This window comes from Cuculus canorus, chromosome 5 (genome assembly GCF_017976375.1).
Source record: "Cuculus canorus isolate bCucCan1 chromosome 5, bCucCan1.pri, whole genome shotgun sequence".
Taxonomy (NCBI): domain Eukaryota; kingdom Metazoa; phylum Chordata; class Aves; order Cuculiformes; family Cuculidae; genus Cuculus; species Cuculus canorus.
The window spans coordinates 22,453,683-22,473,233 of NC_071405.1; the positions used below are offsets into that span (position 1 = coordinate 22,453,683).

Consider the following 19,551-nt stretch of genomic DNA (forward strand, 5'->3'; position numbering starts at 1 on the left):
AACTCAGTTAAACATATCTGGTCTTTCCCGTATGACAGTTTACAAACTCTCTGACTATGTGGGCAACTTTTTGCCAGAGGATAAAGTGATGGGCTTAGACAGTCCAAGAGGAGATGAAAAGAAGCATGTTTCAGTGTAAAAGATCATACCCTGAAAACATGCTACACAGTTCCAAAACACTTACATCTTCCTATTAAGCCAATTTAGCACCAAGATTATTAGCTAATCTCAGAAAAAGCACAAAAAGAAACAAATTCTTGACATGGAGAAAACAAGCCACGGCAGTAATTTAAAAGATATCTTACAAGAAACTAAAAACAAAATAATGAGGAAAGCAAGGTCTGCATCATCATTACTGGGTAATATATAACAAGACACAATAAATATAACACTGCATTCTACAGTAGTTGATATTTTCAAGTGGTCTTCAGCAACTGCTTATCAAACTATCGGTCCAGTACTGATTTAAGGTAATATTATAGCAACTTTCAGATCAAAAGACAGCTATCTTAATGCTACACAGGCAAAAAAAATTCTGTTACCAAGGTCATGAATCGTAGGGACCATATTCAGTTTGAGATTAAGACATGCAAACAGAGGTGCTCACGTGTGTGTTAATACATCATAGAATCATAGAATCATAGAATCATAGAATCATAGAATCATAGAATCATAGAACGTTTTGGGTTGGAAGGGACCCAATAGATAAACTCTCCTGCCATGGGCAGGGACACCTCTCACCAGCCCAGGCTGCCCAAGGCCCCAACCAACCAGGCCTTGAACGCTTCCAGGAATGGGGAATCCACAGCTTCCCTGGGCGACCTGTGCCAGTGCCTCACCATCGTGAAGAATTTCTTCCTAAAGTCTAATCTAAATCCTCTCCCTTCCAGTTTAAAGCCGTTAATATACCTAACACCTACATTTTAATCAACAGTGTTCTACTCAATACAGTCAATGGAACTTGCAGGCAGGGCCACTCAGCTGACCAACCAGTCAGCGTTCAGTTTTACTTGAGCCAAATGGTTCCTCGTGCTCCACTGATTACTGATTTCCACTGACTAACGGAAGTTTCAATACGCACATAAAACCACCTACTTTTAGGCACACAACTTTAAATTCTTTAATCTGAAGCTGAATACTACCCACAGATGGCAAGTTACACATCTACAGACAACTAAGGGGCAACTTCACAACCAGTATCCTCTCTGGGAAGAGTCAAATGTCTGATGCTGTAAGTGTTCCAAAATTTGTATGTTACTCTTCAAAGTATATATGGGAAATTTCTGATTGTACTGCAATCCTTCCCTAAAAATCTCCAGAAGAACCCAATGTCAAAATAAAATAAAAAGGTCGCAGTCTTTAATATTAAGGTAGGGATATGTATTTTTTTTTAACATCTTCACATGACAGTGCTGTTTTCTCAACAGGACTCACTCACAGCCTACTCCCTTCAGATGTTACTTGTAGGTATATGTAGTCCTCTGGTAAAAAATCCATGCAAAATGTCGTAAGACTCATTTAAAAGCATGATAAATCCCATGTCATCTTATGATAAGGTCAGCTCCAGTAATATCCTGAAACTTAAACTAGACTTTGCTTAAATCCTTTGAATAATATTTAAAAAAAAAAAAAATCATTCTTGCGAGATCAGCACCACAGCTTTGAGGGAATAAAGAACATATGTATTATATTTTCATCCTTATTCCCTGTCCACGTAAAGAAAGTATTACAAACGTTTAGTCTCAGAAAGGCATTCCTCTGAATATCTCAAAAGATTTATTCTTTTTGTTTCCGAACCACCACTGCTGTCAAAGACATGGAAGAAAGAAAATTCAAGAATAGACAAAAAGAGAACAAACTAGTCTACTACTTTAATAACGTTTCTGATCATGATTGCATCAGACCTCTCAAAGAAAGATGCATTTAAAGATTAACCTGTTAGCAGGAGTTGTTTTCTCATCCATATTAGTCTGTGGCTAGCTCACATATTCAGCATTATTAGTTTTACCTCCTTCCAAAACAGGAATTAAGCAGAGGTTTAAAAAAAATTTTTACAGGATATGAAGAGATTTTTAAAAGTTAATCTTTCAAGGCAGTTGACAAATTGAAAACACTAAACCAGCGTGCTCAAAAACAAAGAAAGGAAAAAGAGCTTCCTATTTCCCTAGTTCAAAAAAGCACTGCTTTTTACACTTCCAAGGAACATCCAAGACATTTCCATTGCAGCTAAAGAAAGACGAGGCAAAGCAGACTTCCTGAATCAGAGAATATGCCTATTACTCACTTGGATGTGGGTCACTTTAAAGTTAACAGCCTGGACACTGAGAAAAATCTGTTGTTCAGCATGGATTCTTCATTAGTTTCCTTGATGCCCATTGGGTAACCAGACAGAACTCAACTGGACATTCTACTTCTGGTCATTCCTGGATATTCTGGTCAAGCTTCACTTCTGTTGTGAAGGAAATAACAATAATCCCAAAGATCCAGGGCCCTTGTTTGTGCTACATCTTCTTCAGGATCATTTGGTTTGATTCTTAGATGAAATTTTAAAGACTACATACAGCTACACATCTTAATGCATTTTGTACACAGATATAAAAATCTTTAACTGAGAATTCTGGAGTGCCAAAAATGGAAATAAAAAAATCAATTCTGTACCAAGCTTCCCAGTTGTCATTTTTCTCAAAACTGTTCTCAGACTCCATGTCTTCTACAGACAAAATTGCTCATTTGAATGATTAACTATTCTCAGTCAATTAATTTATTAAGCTTTCTATGTGGAGCCCTTCTAATATTGTTTAAGTGTCATTATAAAGACAGATAGCAGCAGTAACTTATCTGCGCATTTAGTTAGCTCTAAAAAAGAAGTTGTATTGCTGCAAGGAGGTGTCTTTAGAATGGAAAACACAGTATTACCTGATTTCCAATGCCTTAATTTAGTAAAGGCTTTTGTTTTGCTTTGTATAAAGGGAATTTTTATTTCTGATCATTATTCTAATGTAGTAACATCTACTGCCAGTTGGCTTTAAAACACCACATCTTTGTCCTACCAAGCTGCCAAAGATGAAATCACAAGATTTCAAGGATGCATCTGAAAGCCATTTTGTTACCCAAATTAGCATCAAAAAGAGAGTGAAACTGAATTTTAACACACTTACAGGATCTATTAATAATTAAATTTAATGCCTAAACAAACAGAGGAACATGGAAATTGTTTCAAATTAGGTACTAACAGCTTATATATATTTTTTTAATAAAACACTCATAGAAACATCACTTACTACAGAACGCCACATTTCTGTAGTAGCTTCCAAAGTAATACACCAAAGGAATATTGGTTTCCAGGTACTCAAAAATAAGGGTGATGGCCAAATCTACTATTTAGCCACATCTATTCAAATAATAAGTATCAGCTAAAGTTTCAGTGCAGATTAACTTCAGGATTCATGTTCAGAATTAGTCTAGGTTGGTACCAACGCTTTCTATTACTATAATGTAAATTTATTTTTACAGAAATAAATAAAACCAGTAAATCACAAAGCAACTGTGTACAAATCTTTCATTAGATTATTAAACACCAACCTAAAAAACACAAGCAGTCTGTTTGTATATCTTAAAGAATCCTAGTTTTCATACCCATGCACAAAATGTAATCTTATACTGTTCCCTGGAGCTCGCTCTCTTCTCTTAGAAGCTGCGCTTTTTCTTTTTTCTTTGCATTGCTCTTTAAGCTGAGGTAGATCTTCTTTGTAAACCTTTAAGAAAGAGTAAACATATAAGAGACTCTTAAGAAAAATGTTTCTGAGAATTCAGCTGCAGTTATTACCCACAAAAAAAAGTTGAACTGAAATAATTGAATAAAATCTCCAATAACTGCGGCTGGCTGTTGTATTGTGTAACTAGTTTTTAAATTACAATCAAAACTCTAATAAGAACATGCTAGGAACACATGTAATCACTTTTTTCTCCTCTATTGTGCCTTAACATTATGGAATGCATCAGAAAATAACAATTCTAAAGCTTTTGTTTAGTACATGCCCAGCTTTCCATCTCCACAATTTTCAGATTTCAACACGACTCCATAGAAGAACAACTTAAACTCTGGGAAGCATTCCAACCGCCATTAAAACTAAAATCTTTACCTGTCGACGATAGGTGATCTGTGTCTCTTGTTCAATTTCAGAGTCCAGCTCTGGAACATCAGACTGATCTGAATCTGATTCATCACTATTAGAATCAACCAGACTCTCTACCGCCAAGAAAACAGAAACAGAAAATGAAGCAATCTAAACTAGAAACCAGAAAGTATTTGAAGTAACTGGTCAATGTTTCTGATTCGATAATCAATGCTTATATTAACTACAACATGGACTGCTAATAATTGACAGTCTGACAGGATCAATTCTGCTGATATGGTAGAAATAATCCAACTTGTAAGTATGCTAAATTTTTTCGCTCGTTTTTGGGAGCGAGTTAGTTTTTACTCATTAGAATTATTTTAACACTAATGTTAGGAGGAAAAGAAGAAAGTAGAGATTGAAGTAATGAGTATAAAGAAGAAATTAAGACTTATAGAAAGTTAATGAGAAGTAACGGGCTCCAAAGAGAAACATATGGTTACATGGTCCACTGACATAAGCAGCAATTCTTCAGGTATATTAGGGGGAAAAAAAAATCATATTTGGAAAGAAAGTAGTAAAATTTTGGGTGACTGTGGAGAAAGAGTAGTCAGTTAATCCTTCCTTTTTCATCTGGGGAAAGCCACATAATGTCGTAGCACAGAGTTTCATTCCAGCGGAAATTGAAAAGAATGTACTGGCTGATAAATGATAATACATTTTGATTTTTCTGCAACCTCTGGCTGAATTTTTTTGATTAAGAAGCCAGACACAAAATCAGCCTAGAACATAAGTGGGTTTTAAAAGATCTCCAATTGTAATTGCTAAGAGAGAATCACCAGTCAGTCAGAAAAGTTTCTAGAAATATGCAATAAACAGCAATCTTTGGAGCTACGCTACTTAATATTTTTATCAGTGATCAAGAGAAAAACAATACCACTAAAGGTAGCAGATTAGAGAGTTAGAAAAGCCATTAGCAGGACAGTTATCAAAAGAGTGATAGAACAGATGTACTTTGCACATACTGTCAGATAGCCAGAAATAAGATTATGTCTCCAGGAACAAGGAACACTTGTTCCTCCAGGAACATTTAATAGAATGAAATTTTATCTTGTGAAGCAGTAGCTAATGAGAAATTTCAGTCATGGGAAATAATGAGTCAAAAATGAATTTATACCATTAATGATCAAACCAGTTAAAGGCCTTTTGGAGGTTTCATCAAGGAGATGAAGAGAACAATTGCTTCCCTCTGCATTTGGCACTGATGTGGCCTGCACTGAATCAGCTCCTTCACCTACTAGCCAAGTCCACACTGATAAATCTTCATCTGTACTTAGCGATTAGAGGGTGAAACAACCTATTTCACTGTAACACTTATCACTTAATACTTATTTCCCCAAATAACTCTCTAAATTCTGTTAGGCATTGCCAAGTGAGGCAGTTGTTAATTTTTAATTGTTTAATTTGGGGAAAACTCAAATTGAGAGTTAAGAGTAACTGCTGTACTAGTCACTGCAGGAAACATCACCTACATTTTTTTTCCCCAATATTAAACACCTAGAGTCTTCTTAAAAAAAAATCAATTATAATGCTTACATTATCATCTAAATGCTTCAAAATTTTAATCAAATGAGTGTACATGCTTTTTTTTACCCACCACCTAGCTATTTCGTTGTTGTCAATTTAGTAAAGGATGATACGTACAGAATTCATAAATTCCTATCTATGATCCAAACTTTTACATTTTCCCTTTGCACAGGGGACACAGTGGTGATTTTTTTCCCACAGTCTTGCTAGACAACACACAAGGTAGAGGCAAGTATAGGCAACGTGATCAAGCACTTCAGGTAGCTGCAAAGCTTAAAAAACTATTTTGTGCAGACTGACAATTCTTAGTATTTACTTCTATACTTGCATCAAAACATTTTACTTCTCTTTTAGCATCCCCTCCTCCTACTCTTGTGTTTTTAATAAGCTACTTACCTTGGGGTGCTATATGAAGAGAATCTTTCAATTTCCTGTCAGGGACAAATTTCCACTGAAAGACAGAATGATCAGCTCCCCCAATAGAAACGACCCACTGGTGATCATGCGACCATCGGACGTTTGTCACATGAGCGGAATGACCAAGATACTTTTTAAACTTTGCTCCTAGAACAAGAACAAAAATCTCTTTCAATAAATGTGGAATAAATATTTTAGAAGCACCACAGGGAAGTCTTTAAGATAAACTTTAAAATTTGGAATCCATGATATGTCATCTTGAACAAGTCAAACACAAAGAGATAAAACATGATAGTGCTGTAAGAGATGTAATAATTTTTTTTTAAATTGCATTGTATTACATTTTGTTTTATTTTTGTACAAACCAAGATTTTGCCAATTATTATTTCTACATCGAAAAGATGCAGTTATTTAAACGTTAAAAGGATTTATGCTTAGCTCTGTGAAAAAAACCCTATTGAGTACTTGCAGCACTGGTTCCCACTGCTTGTGCAGTCAGAATGCTAAGTGCTTCTAGCAATTCATATCCTCACACCTTTAGTAGTTGTAGCAGCAGCAGCAGTAGTAATATAACTACATGAAGTTACCGTTTTCACTGACTACTACATAGCTACAACACAATCCTTCCATCAGTTACTATAAAAGAAGTTCCTAACAGCACTCCATTATACAGACTCTTGTGCCTTTTTTGGGGGGGGTGTCTATAATTCTAATGCAAAATAGGATAAAAAGGGAACAAATTCAGCCTCCTTCAAATGGACAGAAGACTGTTTTCTAGAACGCATTTTTGGCTTACCTCAGCTACCAATAAGAACCTTATCACTTTAAAAATAAAACTGGAAAGATTGAAATGAAATGGTTTTTATTACCACAGTTTACAAAAAGAGTTGACAAGACCACAGAGAAACATCAGTCATTTACAAAAAAAAAAAAAAAGAATCACTGCTTTAGGCACATATTGCTTGAAGACATATCCTAAGACCCATCACAAAGATTGTGCAGTTCTAGCCAGCATTAAACATGCAATGCTGCAAATTCCAATGCTGCAATGGTGCAATTCTTTGTTTCCCTTTTCAAAACTTGGAGATTTGAACTTGAAGGAAACTTTTCAGGTTAAGAGGACTCTTCTTAAAAGCTACAGAGCATTTCACGAGTTTTTTCTGGTCGTTATCATCATGTTACCAGCTTAAACACAAAGGTCTCTTTTACTTATCATTTGTTACAGTTCAACTTTAATGGTGTCTAGAATTAAGCTCTTCAAACAGCTCTGAAAAAATGAAGCTCTTCTTGTCTAAAACAATACATCTCTCCCCTGTTCACTCAGTCCTGAACAGTAATCTTCAGTTTTGAAAACTTCACATGAGATTTGTCCTTATTGCTAGTAAAATTTTGAGGAAAATTATATTGGAAAAGTTTTAAAACTTGAAATGCATAAGTGGCATACTCTGATTACAGGAGCAACTTACTGTTCACTTATTTCTTGCCTCTAATCATTTAGTAAAATTATTTTTTCTTGTTTCTTGTCTCCATCAGAGATCCAGAGGAAGGAAGAAAACTACTTGAAGACCAACATGAAATACTTAAACATACGTATCTTACAAAAGCATAGAGATTACATCACCTCATGAAATTTATCAAAAGAAAAAAATGAGAACTATTTTATGAAACAAATTATATGTAAAACCTTTGGCTATCCTATTCAAAATGCAAATAAAGTAACTGTTACAGTTGTCAATACACCAGCCTATTACTGATTCTCACCTTTGAGCTTAAACTAAACTTCTAAGAACAAATACTGGCTATTACATATTTTTAAAAAAAACAGTTTTCTAAAACCTTTTTCTTGAACAATCAAACATACACATTGAACATACACATTTATAATTGAACTTAAAGGTACTACCTTTTCTTAGACATGGATATCGAAAGAGCTTTACTATTCCATAATCATCAGCTGTAACCATAACTTGCCCAATAAAATTTGCATCCACAGAATTTATGTCATTTATATCTGAATATTTAGGCCAGATTCCATTAACTTCCACACCAGAAACACAGGTCCATGATGCCCACTGAATGCCTTTTAATTCCTCCTTGTTTGTTACTTCTTTTCCACCTAAGAACAAAAATGAAGAGCTCCTTTTCAGTATTCGCTGCTGCAATTTTAAAGAATGTAAAAGTTTTTAAGATTCTCCAGAAATCAAATCCAAATGAGACTGAAATAAAAACTTACTTCTAAAATTGTCCTGGATCTAATATTCTCTGTTATGACCAACAGTATCAGTAGTAAGGTTTCTCAAAACTACTTAGTGGAAGATAATGAGTTTGGTACTTTACAGTTTATTGTTATTTCTTATTATTTGCTGGAGGCTGTGTTATTTTTAAATGTTTATCAAAATATACATGTAGCCATTCTAAGATAAAGTTTGGAAAAACTCTTTTGTTGAATTGTTCTAGAAACCTGGATTATTTACAGCAAAAACTGAAGAACAATTAGATCTAGCAACTGTAAATTACAGAAAATACCAATTTTATGCTTAGGTCATTGTTACATTATTTTGTATCAGCTACACCTGTATAAGATCATTCCAGTCCTACAGGGTTTCATATAACAGCTTAAGTACGGAGTCAGACCAAAGATCCATTTAGTATACTAAATACTCTGCCTTCAAGAATGGCCAGAAGCAGAGTGCAAGAGCAACACCAGAACAATGCAAGCACATGTAAAAGATGTGAGTCAGACTGAGTGCACAGCCACAGAACCTCGGCAGGACACTGCCAACAATTCACTTCTCAGTCTTCAGTGGAAACAAAACTGAAGAGAACTGGACTGGGTTTTTTTCTGTTTTCTTCTTGTCACTAGGATTCTGACTAATGGCAGGGGATGGGATGGGATGGGATGGGATGGGATGGGATGGGATGGGATGGGATGGGATGGGATGGAATGGGATAGGATGTCACAGGGATCAGATACTGCAAGGAGGCAAGTTTTCAACACAGAGATAATGCAAGGGAGAACTCAAGTGGACTGGAATAAACAGATTAAAGACAAAAAGCCATAGAGAAAAGGTAAAGCAAAATGGCAAATAAAACAGAAAGGGAGACTTAGGAAAACAAAAAAAAACAAACCAACCCACCCTTGAGGAAAAGTTTAACTACTGTACTGCCCCCCCAAAAAGCTGGAAAGCAACCAAAGTCCCCTGTTTCAAGATCCTTCAGCTCTGACCAAATAACTACACTCTTTGACAAAGTTTACATTGTAATCTCTTTCAATCACTAATCCATGTAAACAATGACTACTAATACTGGTTATACCCATAACAAAGTCCTACAGATCTCCTATTAGGCAACTCTAAGTTCCTTACTCATTTATAGTGGAGTTTCAAGTGCTATATGATTCCAATTATTATTTTAAAATATTTATGAGATTCCTCTAACTTCACTGACTCCGCTAAGTTTTTTTCATAAACAAGCTTTCACAATCCCACATTGTAATATATCAAGAAACTCCAGGGTGAAAGCTGCTTATATAACTTCAAATTTCTCCTCTTGTGTGTACATTGTTACAGTTTACAGTGTAATTCTCACTATTTCTTCTTCCATATCTTCTGTTTCCTTCAGTGCAAAAATAAAAAAATCAAACTTGCACATAGAATGTGTTGGATGCTTCAGCAAAGAGTCACTAAAAGCTCCACAGAACTACGAGTAATGTACAATGCAAAGCGTAAATATCGTATAATGAAGGGACAATATAGTATGTGGTGATGATACTAAATACTTACTACAAATGCAACAGTGGGGAAAAAATGGAATGGTATCACATATAGAGTGCCCACATACAGAAGAAACAAGTCAAACCTTGTGACAAACACTGCCCTTGGTATTTTGTAATTAGGTCTACTTAAATTTGAGGCTTTGAGATATACATACTATGTGCATATGTCTTCTGCATAGGGAATTGTATTGACGAAAACTGTTCCAAGACTATGGAATGGTTCAGTCAAGTTTTCAAGACAGCATTGACACAAAATAATAGGGTTAACACAAACTTTGAATCTGAAAACTGTATTCTAATATTGTGTAATACACTATTTTTACTATCATAGTCCCTTGCCATAAAAGAGAAAAAAACACATCTGAGCTTGCATTATCAGTAGACTGTCCAGCTAGATTTCATTATATTTTCCTTCATTTTTAAGGTTGCATGATTGAACCATATATGTAACAGATCTTCAATATTTCTTTTGTTTCCAGTGATTAATTCCTAACATTTTGACATCTTTATATCAGGTACTCCTATTTTCTCTATAGTTACCTAATCCAATTACCCTACCAAGAGAATCTGCATTCTGATTATTAAAATCTTCTTACTGTAAAAGTTCTTTCAAATTAAATTCCTCAGTTCTGCTGCAATCACAGCTGTAGAAAACCAGATGACTCTTCTGAGACACAACATACTGATTTTTGCACACATTTTGAAAAACTTACAGCACAAGTAAATGACAATTCATTCAATATTGAAGCTCAATAAGTACAAAGCTATTAAGCTGTTGCAAAATCCAATCTGAATGCAATATTTTTCTTTTTTTCTTTTTCTAAAAAAGTAGGAGCAAACATTTCATTTTCAGAAATAAAATAAATTATAAGTTAGCACCCCTACCATGCAAAGATGTTTATTCTCCTTTGTGATGCATAAGGATAAAAATATTTAAGCACTTGCCAGAAAATGCTGTATTTATTCCAATAAAGCAAATATTTATGCAGACTTCAAAAAACATTGCTCTATAATCCAGTGCTTTGAAGCAGGTACTGTATTAGGCTGTTTTTACAAAATATGGTTTCCGTAATAAGCAACAAATACAACAAAGGCAATTTGGAATCTTACTTGGCATCCTGTAAAAAAGTCTCTTCCCATTGCCATCATTGGTCTGTAAGTATTTACTGTCTGAAGACCAATCCATATGGGTGATGAAACTTAGAGATCCAATACATTCCCCAACTTTCTTGTATCGCTGAACAACACCATATATATCCACAGAGCTGTCATTGGAACCAACAGCTAAGAAATTCCCATCTGGTGAATATTTCAGTTCATGAATAGCTTCTTTCCTGTCTTTGATATGAACAACCTCAGTCATATCTCTGTAGTATGAAAGAAAGCATGTCATAAGTATAGAAGAGTCTTATCATTCTGTCCAGTTGCCAGTTTTAAAAAACAGACAAAACTATGAAATGATGAAGTGAACTTTACTATCATTTGTGCAAACACAAAACTTCTAGAGTTGGATAGGACTTTATGACCAAAAAAAAAGAGAAGGCAAGAGACACACAAGAAGGTGCTGCAAAATGAACTGTTCCAGCTGGGTTCACAAAAAAAAAGTAAATAATTAAAAAAAAATCAGGTCGTTTACCAGAAGAAAACTTCACTCACATAAGACACAGAACATATTTTCCCTTTAAAATTATGATGAACACAGCAACAGGGCAGCACTGCTTTTGAATGCATGATGTGCTGACAGCAGCATTCCAGCACACAGAAACAATTTAGGAAAAAATGAAAATTTATTTCTTAATCATAGAATCATAGAATAGTTTGGGTTGGAAGGGACCTTAAAGATCACCCAGTTCTACCCCCCTCTGTGATAGGGGACTGGAATACAAGAATAATTAATAAAGCTAAAACCTAGAGTAAAACACTTTTTGTAACACTGCCATTCTTTGCAAATATATTTTTTCAAATATGCTTTTTCAAATGTGCTGTTATGGAACAACACGAACACATGTAGTGAACATATTTCAGAAACCTGAGCACCCTTAAGATCAGTAATTTAAAAAAGAAATGTAAGTGATCTCGTCTAGGGCCACTACAGTGTCCATATACAAACTATAAAAGCAACTACATCACATGCCTGAAAAACTTAACAAAATATCTGGTTTTAAATTTTTGCAACATACCTGACCCGAAGCACAGTGAAAGAGCCATCCTTCATTCCAAGAGCGAGATGGATTCCATCAGTGCTAACTGCAGCACAGCGAATGGGCTCCTCCATATTGCACCGGGCAATCAGAGCATGGTCTATTAAACTCCAAATTCTAAGATGAAGTAATAATTACAAACATAAGGAGTGTTTTGTAGTTGCGCCATAGATAGCATAAAGCCTGCTATTTCTGCAGGACACTAGACATGGTACTCTCCTATTTCAGAATAACTTTCCACAAGGAAAATCTATGCCAAAACCCTGAATTTTGTATAGAACAAAGAACATTATTGCATCTAAAATAAAAAGAAAGTATCTAATGAGAAAATGCAGAGGCATATTAATTTTGTTTGACTTTCTCGCTACAAAACCAATAACAGCATATGACAATACACACTTCTAAACTAGTCTGTGAAAATTCCACTACTTTAATACTATAGCCAAGAACATTAAAGAACAATTAAAAACTTTGCTCAGTAAATGTAACCTTTCCTACCAACACAGCAGTATTCATTACTCCTAACTAGACAATACTATAACATGTAAGCTTTTACAGTAAGATACATTACATCATTTATAAGATACATCTAGAATCCTAGAGCATTATTTTAATATTCATAATTCAACTACTGCTTTGCTTGACCATGTTACACTTAAGATACTGAAAAAAAATTAACACATTTAATTTCTAAGAAAGAAGAAAAAAAGGTGGTTTTGACACAAAAAGATGAACTTGTAAGAAGGAGTAATTTACCAAATTTACTCAAAATATAGGTTCCATTTACTACACATGCATTAAGTACAATGAAAACCCCAAGCTAAATGTTAATTGACAGCATATAAAAAAGTGAATATGGTATGCGCAAAAAGTTTTTATTACAGTTTTTTAAATTGTAACCTGTGAATGCCTAACATAACTCCTAAAAAGGAAAACACTTGCAGGATACTTTTGTATGACTGCTTAATGTTAGGCCAAATGAGATTTGTCCACATTTTGCAGGTTTAATTTTTGTGAAATACACCTTTCTACTGTATTTCATTACTGCAGAGCACTAATTTCATGCATAACTTAACTGGTTCAGAAGAACTTCAGTGTCATGTTTTAATGTCTTTAAAGAGTGTACAATTCAATTAGGTTATCTACAAAATGAGCTGTTTGTATAAAACTCTACACAGTTAAACAAACAAACAAGATTTAACCTGACTGATCGATCATCACTTCCAGTCATTGCTAGTGGTTTTGTAGGATGTACAGCCAAAGCCCACAGCTCTCCTTCACAGTGCCCCTGCATTATCAGGAAAGGCTTATTACGTTCATGCACCACAATTTCAAAAATTTCACTATCTTGTGTCCCAACGAGTATGTGGTCTCCTCTCCAGCAAACGCTTCTCACAGACAGACCTGTAGGAGAGATTGTTACTGAGACATACAGCCTGAGAATTTATGAAACTCAGGTAACTTAGCACATGACAAATACCAAGAAGTATCCATATAGCTTCTCTTTTTCCTTAATTTATTCCCTTTATCTATTCCGTATGACACATACTGATCTTGGAACATTAACTTCTAAAGCTTAGTAAAATATTACAGAAATTCTAAAATAAAATGTGAGCCTTACACATAAAGGCCATGTAGCCAATTCCTGCATTACAAGATCTCTGACAAAGAAAGATCATACTGACATTTGCATCTAAAATTATTCATTTAATGTCTTTAAATTTCAACAAAGGTAGCAAACAATATAAATCCTAATTTCTGATCAAGTCATGGGCCTTAGTACTAGCTAGATGAACCTAAATTATGTAACTGACAAAAGCATTATTGGAACATGCATTCCATTCAAAACAGCCTAAGAGCTAAATTCTCCCCAGCTTGTTTCTGAGATGCTTCCCCTTTGTAATATCTTAATAGTATCTAAAATTATTTTTCCCACTAAGTAGAAAACAAAAATAAATCAAACTGAAACAGCATACAAAGAGATGAAAAGGGTTTATGATGGAATTTAACATGCATTTTTAACAACAGCATTAGCGTCCAGGCTTACAGTGGGGGCAAGCAACTTGTTTATAGATAAGATTGGGAATAATAACATGGAAATTAGGACAGTTGTACACTGTGAACCCAGTCTTATATGCCCAATTTTATAAATATGCACATTTTAAAAGAAGTTGTATTTATTACATTCTGATAGTGCAGCTTGGTTTCCCCAAATTCAGGTGCAGATGCCTAAATACTGACTTTTGTGGAGAGTAGCTCAAGAATGATCTTTGAAAAAGTACTCTGGATAGATATGTAAGACAAAATTACATCTATCAGATGACAGAAAGGAACATTGTATCAGTACAAGCTGATGTGCTTTTGAAAAATATTCTTAACTATGTAGAAGGAAAAGAAGAATCTTATATTAGTAAATTTATATTGAAGAAAAATTGCAAGACTCAGAAGCAGTGAATGGGTGGGTTAGCAGGCTAGTACTTCTTATGGTGGAAGGAGATATTTTGAAAAACAATTTGACTACTTGTAGATAGATCTACAGTCAATTGCTCTGCAATCCACTCACAGGGATATAGAACTTGAGTTCATGTTCACAAATAAACCTACCAAGATGAGAAGTATAGGAGCACTAAAAAATGCAATTAAGAAAACGAGCAGAAGGACGTGTCATAAAGGCAATCCTCAAAAGGATACAGTAAGACTGAAGGGAAAAGATTCAGGAAACTGAATTTAGTCAAGATAGGATTTTAAAAAAACTATCAACTCTCAAATGTCATGGACATTTGATAAGTCAAAAAGATGAGGATGGAGTTCACACAAGTGATCAAGAAGAACTGAACGAGTTCATAGCAATAGTAAAGGAGACAATCTGGACTGGAGAACAAGTTTGGAAGAATGCAATGGGGAACAAAATACAGCTTTCAACTAGATATTAGAAGGCTGAGAAATAGCAGCTGAGTAAATTTAAATTTAAACCAGAGTCACTGTAGTGCAGGACATTTAAAATGTAACGTATTCCATCTTGTTGCAGTATTTCACAAACTTGGTGGGAATGCCAAGTCAATTACAGAATATAAAGATTTAACTTTTAATCAGTTATTTATTGACCCTGAGTACGTGATTGCCATCAGACATCCTAACACACTGTCAAATTCTTGGCAAGATACTAGTAAATAATGAGTGACTGTCAGCAAAGAAAATCAAATGCCAACAAAAGCAGTATTGTAAGTGACATTAGTGTTTAAGTACATGTTGGTATTCTCTTCCTGAATTACTACAACAAAATCTAGACACTGACAAAACATGCTACAGATTGCTTGATGTAAAATTTAGCATGACATAAACTGTAATTGAAGTCAGAGGCACATGTCAGCAGCATACTAAGTACTAAAGAACTGTAGGTTACTTCCACAACTTTTATGAAAACTTGGATAACTAGCAAATGCAATTTCTGGGCTCTGCTTTTTTACATCATAGATCTCACTGCCTAAGTTCTCTTAAAGCACTCCCGTTCCTTGTTAAAAACTGCTGCACTACAGAAAAGATGTGCATTTAATTGGTTTAAAAGCAAAAAAAAGTTAAATCTCTGTATCTACGAGGTAACAGCAAGTTTTACAGTAACTTCGAAGGACTACGTGACCTTCATAGTAATGGGCATGATCAAATTTCTTTTCTAGCAAACAGTTCACAGTAACACACGTAAACTAAACTTTTTGGTTTTTTAAAGTCTTTTCTTGTTCAAAACACTGATAAATGTCCTACCTTACTGGTATATCAAAAGTGACAAACTTCACTTTACCTTTATATCCCTGGTCTGTTTCCCTGAGATCAATCACAGTAATCGGTTTAAAATTTAAGTCCCACAAGCGAACACAGCCGTCCCTGCCACCAGTGGCAAAGCCCTCTTCACAGGCATTCATGCTGAAAATCCCTGCCTAAAGACAGAAGAAAGTTATTTTAGTGGTATACACAGATTAGAGACACCAATATGGAAAGTGGCACTCTTATCCACGTTGGTATTGATTTGTCTTCCTGTTATACTGTTGAAAATAGCATAAATGTATGTAACTAATACAAGTTTGGAATATGAGAGAGTCAGGAAACAAATCCATAACAAGCAGAATTTACATTAAGAGACAAACAGTAAGGTAAGAGAATTGTTGCAATACTACTTTCATCCTGATGATGACGATCGTAGTGATGCTGCTTCTTATCCCTAGAAAGAGTTTAGTTCCATACCCTCTAGGTCCCAGTCCAACTCTAGCAAATGTCAGCAGGAAGATTTCCACATTGATTTCCTTTGCTGCTATTATTCAGCTTCTATGCAACCAGAAAAAAAGCACATCTGGGATTTTTTACATGTTAAGCCAAAGAAGACTGATGTAAAAAGGAAAGCTTTAGAAGCAAAATGTAAGAAAAACAGTGATGACTTTACACCAGTTAAAAATACATAATGTAAGCTCTTATTTGAAACAAAACCTAATGCACTTCCTTTAACTTTGATACATGTTTTCTTCAGGGTAACTAAGAGGCAAGGATGATATATCTATTATTAAAATAAAGATACTATATGCACATAGCCATTATACTTGAGGTAAACGACATATTAACTAAATAGCTTACACACTTTAAGTACTTACACAACTCACTAGTTTTATTTTCAGAAGAATCTCAAGCACTGCAGTAAGCAAAGCTATTGAAAGTCTATGAGAAGTTAAAAAAATCTCTGTATTCATTGAAAATATTTAATATTTGGCTACGACAGTAGAAAACAGGAAAGCATTAAAAATGACAGAAGGGAAAATCTGTCACTCTGACTCCTCTCCAAAAGAAGGTAGAACAGCCAACAACACACATATATCTTCCATACCATTGTTCTGAAATTTTAGTTTGGTGAAGAAGTAAATGTAAAGTTCCAATAGTTTCTTCAGTTTGTTTGGATTTTACAGTAATGAAGCACATTAACCTCAAAAGTGAAAGCAATTTGCAAAGGAGAGGTTGGCTTTTGGGGGGGAAATAAAGCTGTATGCTTACAGGACAAACTAGCATCCAGTGTTGTGGCTTGTGAGAATTCTCAGGTACTCATGACTATTTGCTCATACCAAGTTGTTTTTTCTTCTTAAATTATGACTAATGAAAATGTCGTAATGGACGGATCATAATGAAACATGGCCTGTGTTTGCTTCTCTAGCATCAGGTAAAAAAGGAATCTCTCACATTTCACAAAAAAAGGCATATTACTACTAGTCTGTCAAGTGATAATCAAAACTGAAAGCCCACAGTACCAGAACTCAAATTTTTTGACATGTCATGTCCATCCTCAGCATACAGACTTCTAAGACAATCTACATTTTCAGGAGTATGTGCCTAAACAGAAACATACTGGAATGTTTAATTCATAAGGAGATTAGATTTCTAACCCCCATTAACTCTAACATTCTGAAAATCCTCTTTCTGTTTCTTTAGGAGTCTAGAGACTTTTGAAAATACAACCCAAACTGTATTTGTTTCTCTGTGTGTCTGTCTGTATTACTGCATTAACCTTTAAGTGTCATTGAGCAAATATATGGCTAGCAGAATTTTGGCTTGTTTTGCACCATACACTTAATTCTGCCCAAGTTCTGGCATATTTGAATCTTTTAAAGCTCTTTTTGGAATGTAATCTTGATAACAGGATTATTCTCTTTAATTAATTCCTTCAAAAATCCATGATTTAATTAGCATTAAAAAAAGAATTAGACATTTGGTGATGTGGGAAGCTGGCTGAACGTTCTGAAGATAAGATCAAGTAGATCCAGGATTAATCTGTTTTCCATTTCACAGAACATCCTCATCTTGTAAAGGACACAGTGGTTGTCAAGGAGATTTGTCAGATGTTGTGCTTGCTCAGTCTCTTGAAATGCAATAGGACATTGTCATTTCAGTCTAAGTGCCACTGGAACAGAAGAACTAGGTGAAAACTAGAAAAAAGTACCTAATGGAGGAAGCTGAGCTTAGCCGCTCTTCATTTAATTGTCAGGCCTGCACTTACTAGCGAAAAGACAGATTCAATACTCTAGTAGCTTGGTCACTCATAATTCTTCAACTAAATCTTTTCAGAAACTGTGAAGATTGTTAATGCAAATCAACTTTGGAATTTTCATTCTTCTCTTAATCCTTCAGACTGAAATTTTCATTAATGTGATTTGACTCTTGATGGTAAGTAGCCTTCTAACAATAACAAGAGGCAAACAACTGCATTGAGTTTGTGTGATTCAATGGAAAAATGTGAGCAATAAAGACCGATTTTGCTCCTGAATCAAAATAAAAGCTATAGATCGTGGTCCTCTATCTTAAAAGTTACAAAGTTTTACATACAGACTGCACTTGTCTGTTACAAATTTTTCACTACCTTTCCTATACATGTGAAAATTCAGGAAATAATATCTTAGACTGATTAGCATTTTTGTCAGAATGCATAGTATTTCCTATTTTTCCAGTATAATCAGCTGGTATCACATCTGTGTTCCCTCAAATTTAAAAAAAAAAAAAGTTGAATGAGAGCAAAGAAAGAAATAAATGCCCAGATCTTTCAGAAACAATAGCTGAAAGTTGGAGAAGTACAAGAACACCTTGACAAAGATGGTCTCTACTGCATGAATATTCTGCCACTGCTTCTATCCAAGAAGCTTCCAATATGGAGGTAGTCTCAGATTTTCTGCTGCTGCTGCACCCATCCTGCCTTCATTGGACAAAAATCAAGTGTTAGTTTATCCAAATGCAGTCGTTCTTATAAAATCCACCAAACTAACTCTAACTATGCAATTCCTAGAACACATGACTGAAATAATTATAATTAGGAGTGAGCTTGAAAGATCATACGAAAACTTCAAAAGCAACAAACTACTGAGCAGTACGGAGAACAGAGACATTTTGCCAGTTCAATAAAAATGCCAGCACCTTCTTTTTACTTCTAGATACAATATTTTTTAAATTTTTTTTTAATTTTTGGCTTTGAAAGGTACCTTAAAGATCATCTAATTCCACCCCCTGTCATGGGCAGGGACACGTCCCGCTAGATCAGGCTGCTCAAGGCCTCATCCAAACTGGCCTTGAATACCTCCAGGGATGGGGCATCCGCAGCTCCCCTGGGCAACGTGTGCCAGCGCCTCACCCTCATTGTGAAGAATTTCCAATGTCTAGTCTAAATCCTCCCCTCTCCAATTTATACCCATTGCCCATAGTCCTCTCACTGCATGCCTTTGTAAAAAGTCCCTCCCCAGCTTTCTTGTAGCCCCTTCAGGGACTGGAATGTCACTACAAGATCTCCTTGGAGCTTTCTCTTCCCCAAGCTGAACAAGCCCAACTCTCTCAGCCTGTCCTTGTATGGGAGGTGCTCCAGCCCTCTGATCATCTTTGTAGTCCTCCTCTAGACCCTTTACGGAAAGCATCCTTAAATATTTGCCAGCTCTGTTCT

General features: G+C 35.1%; 1 protein-coding gene across 2 annotated transcripts in view; it reads right to left on the bottom strand.

Annotated features, from left to right (window-relative positions):
- EML5 (EMAP like 5) overlaps window positions 1-19,551 on the bottom strand; it is a 112,538-nt gene that overhangs the window by 61,928 nt on the left and 31,059 nt on the right. For both annotated transcript variants that reach the window (XM_054067287.1, XM_054067286.1), the window contains exons 6-13: window positions 15,895-16,030; window positions 13,301-13,502; window positions 12,078-12,215; window positions 11,008-11,264; window positions 8,026-8,238; window positions 6,102-6,269; window positions 4,143-4,249; window positions 3,637-3,755 (exon numbers count right to left, since the gene is read on the bottom strand). In XM_054067287.1, the coding sequence (XP_053923262.1) occupies window positions 3,637-3,755; window positions 4,143-4,249; window positions 6,102-6,269; window positions 8,026-8,238; window positions 11,008-11,264; window positions 12,078-12,215; window positions 13,301-13,502; window positions 15,895-16,030 (1,340 nt within the window). The remainder of the gene's footprint in view (window positions 1-3,636; window positions 3,756-4,142; window positions 4,250-6,101; window positions 6,270-8,025; window positions 8,239-11,007; window positions 11,265-12,077; window positions 12,216-13,300; window positions 13,503-15,894; window positions 16,031-19,551) is intronic.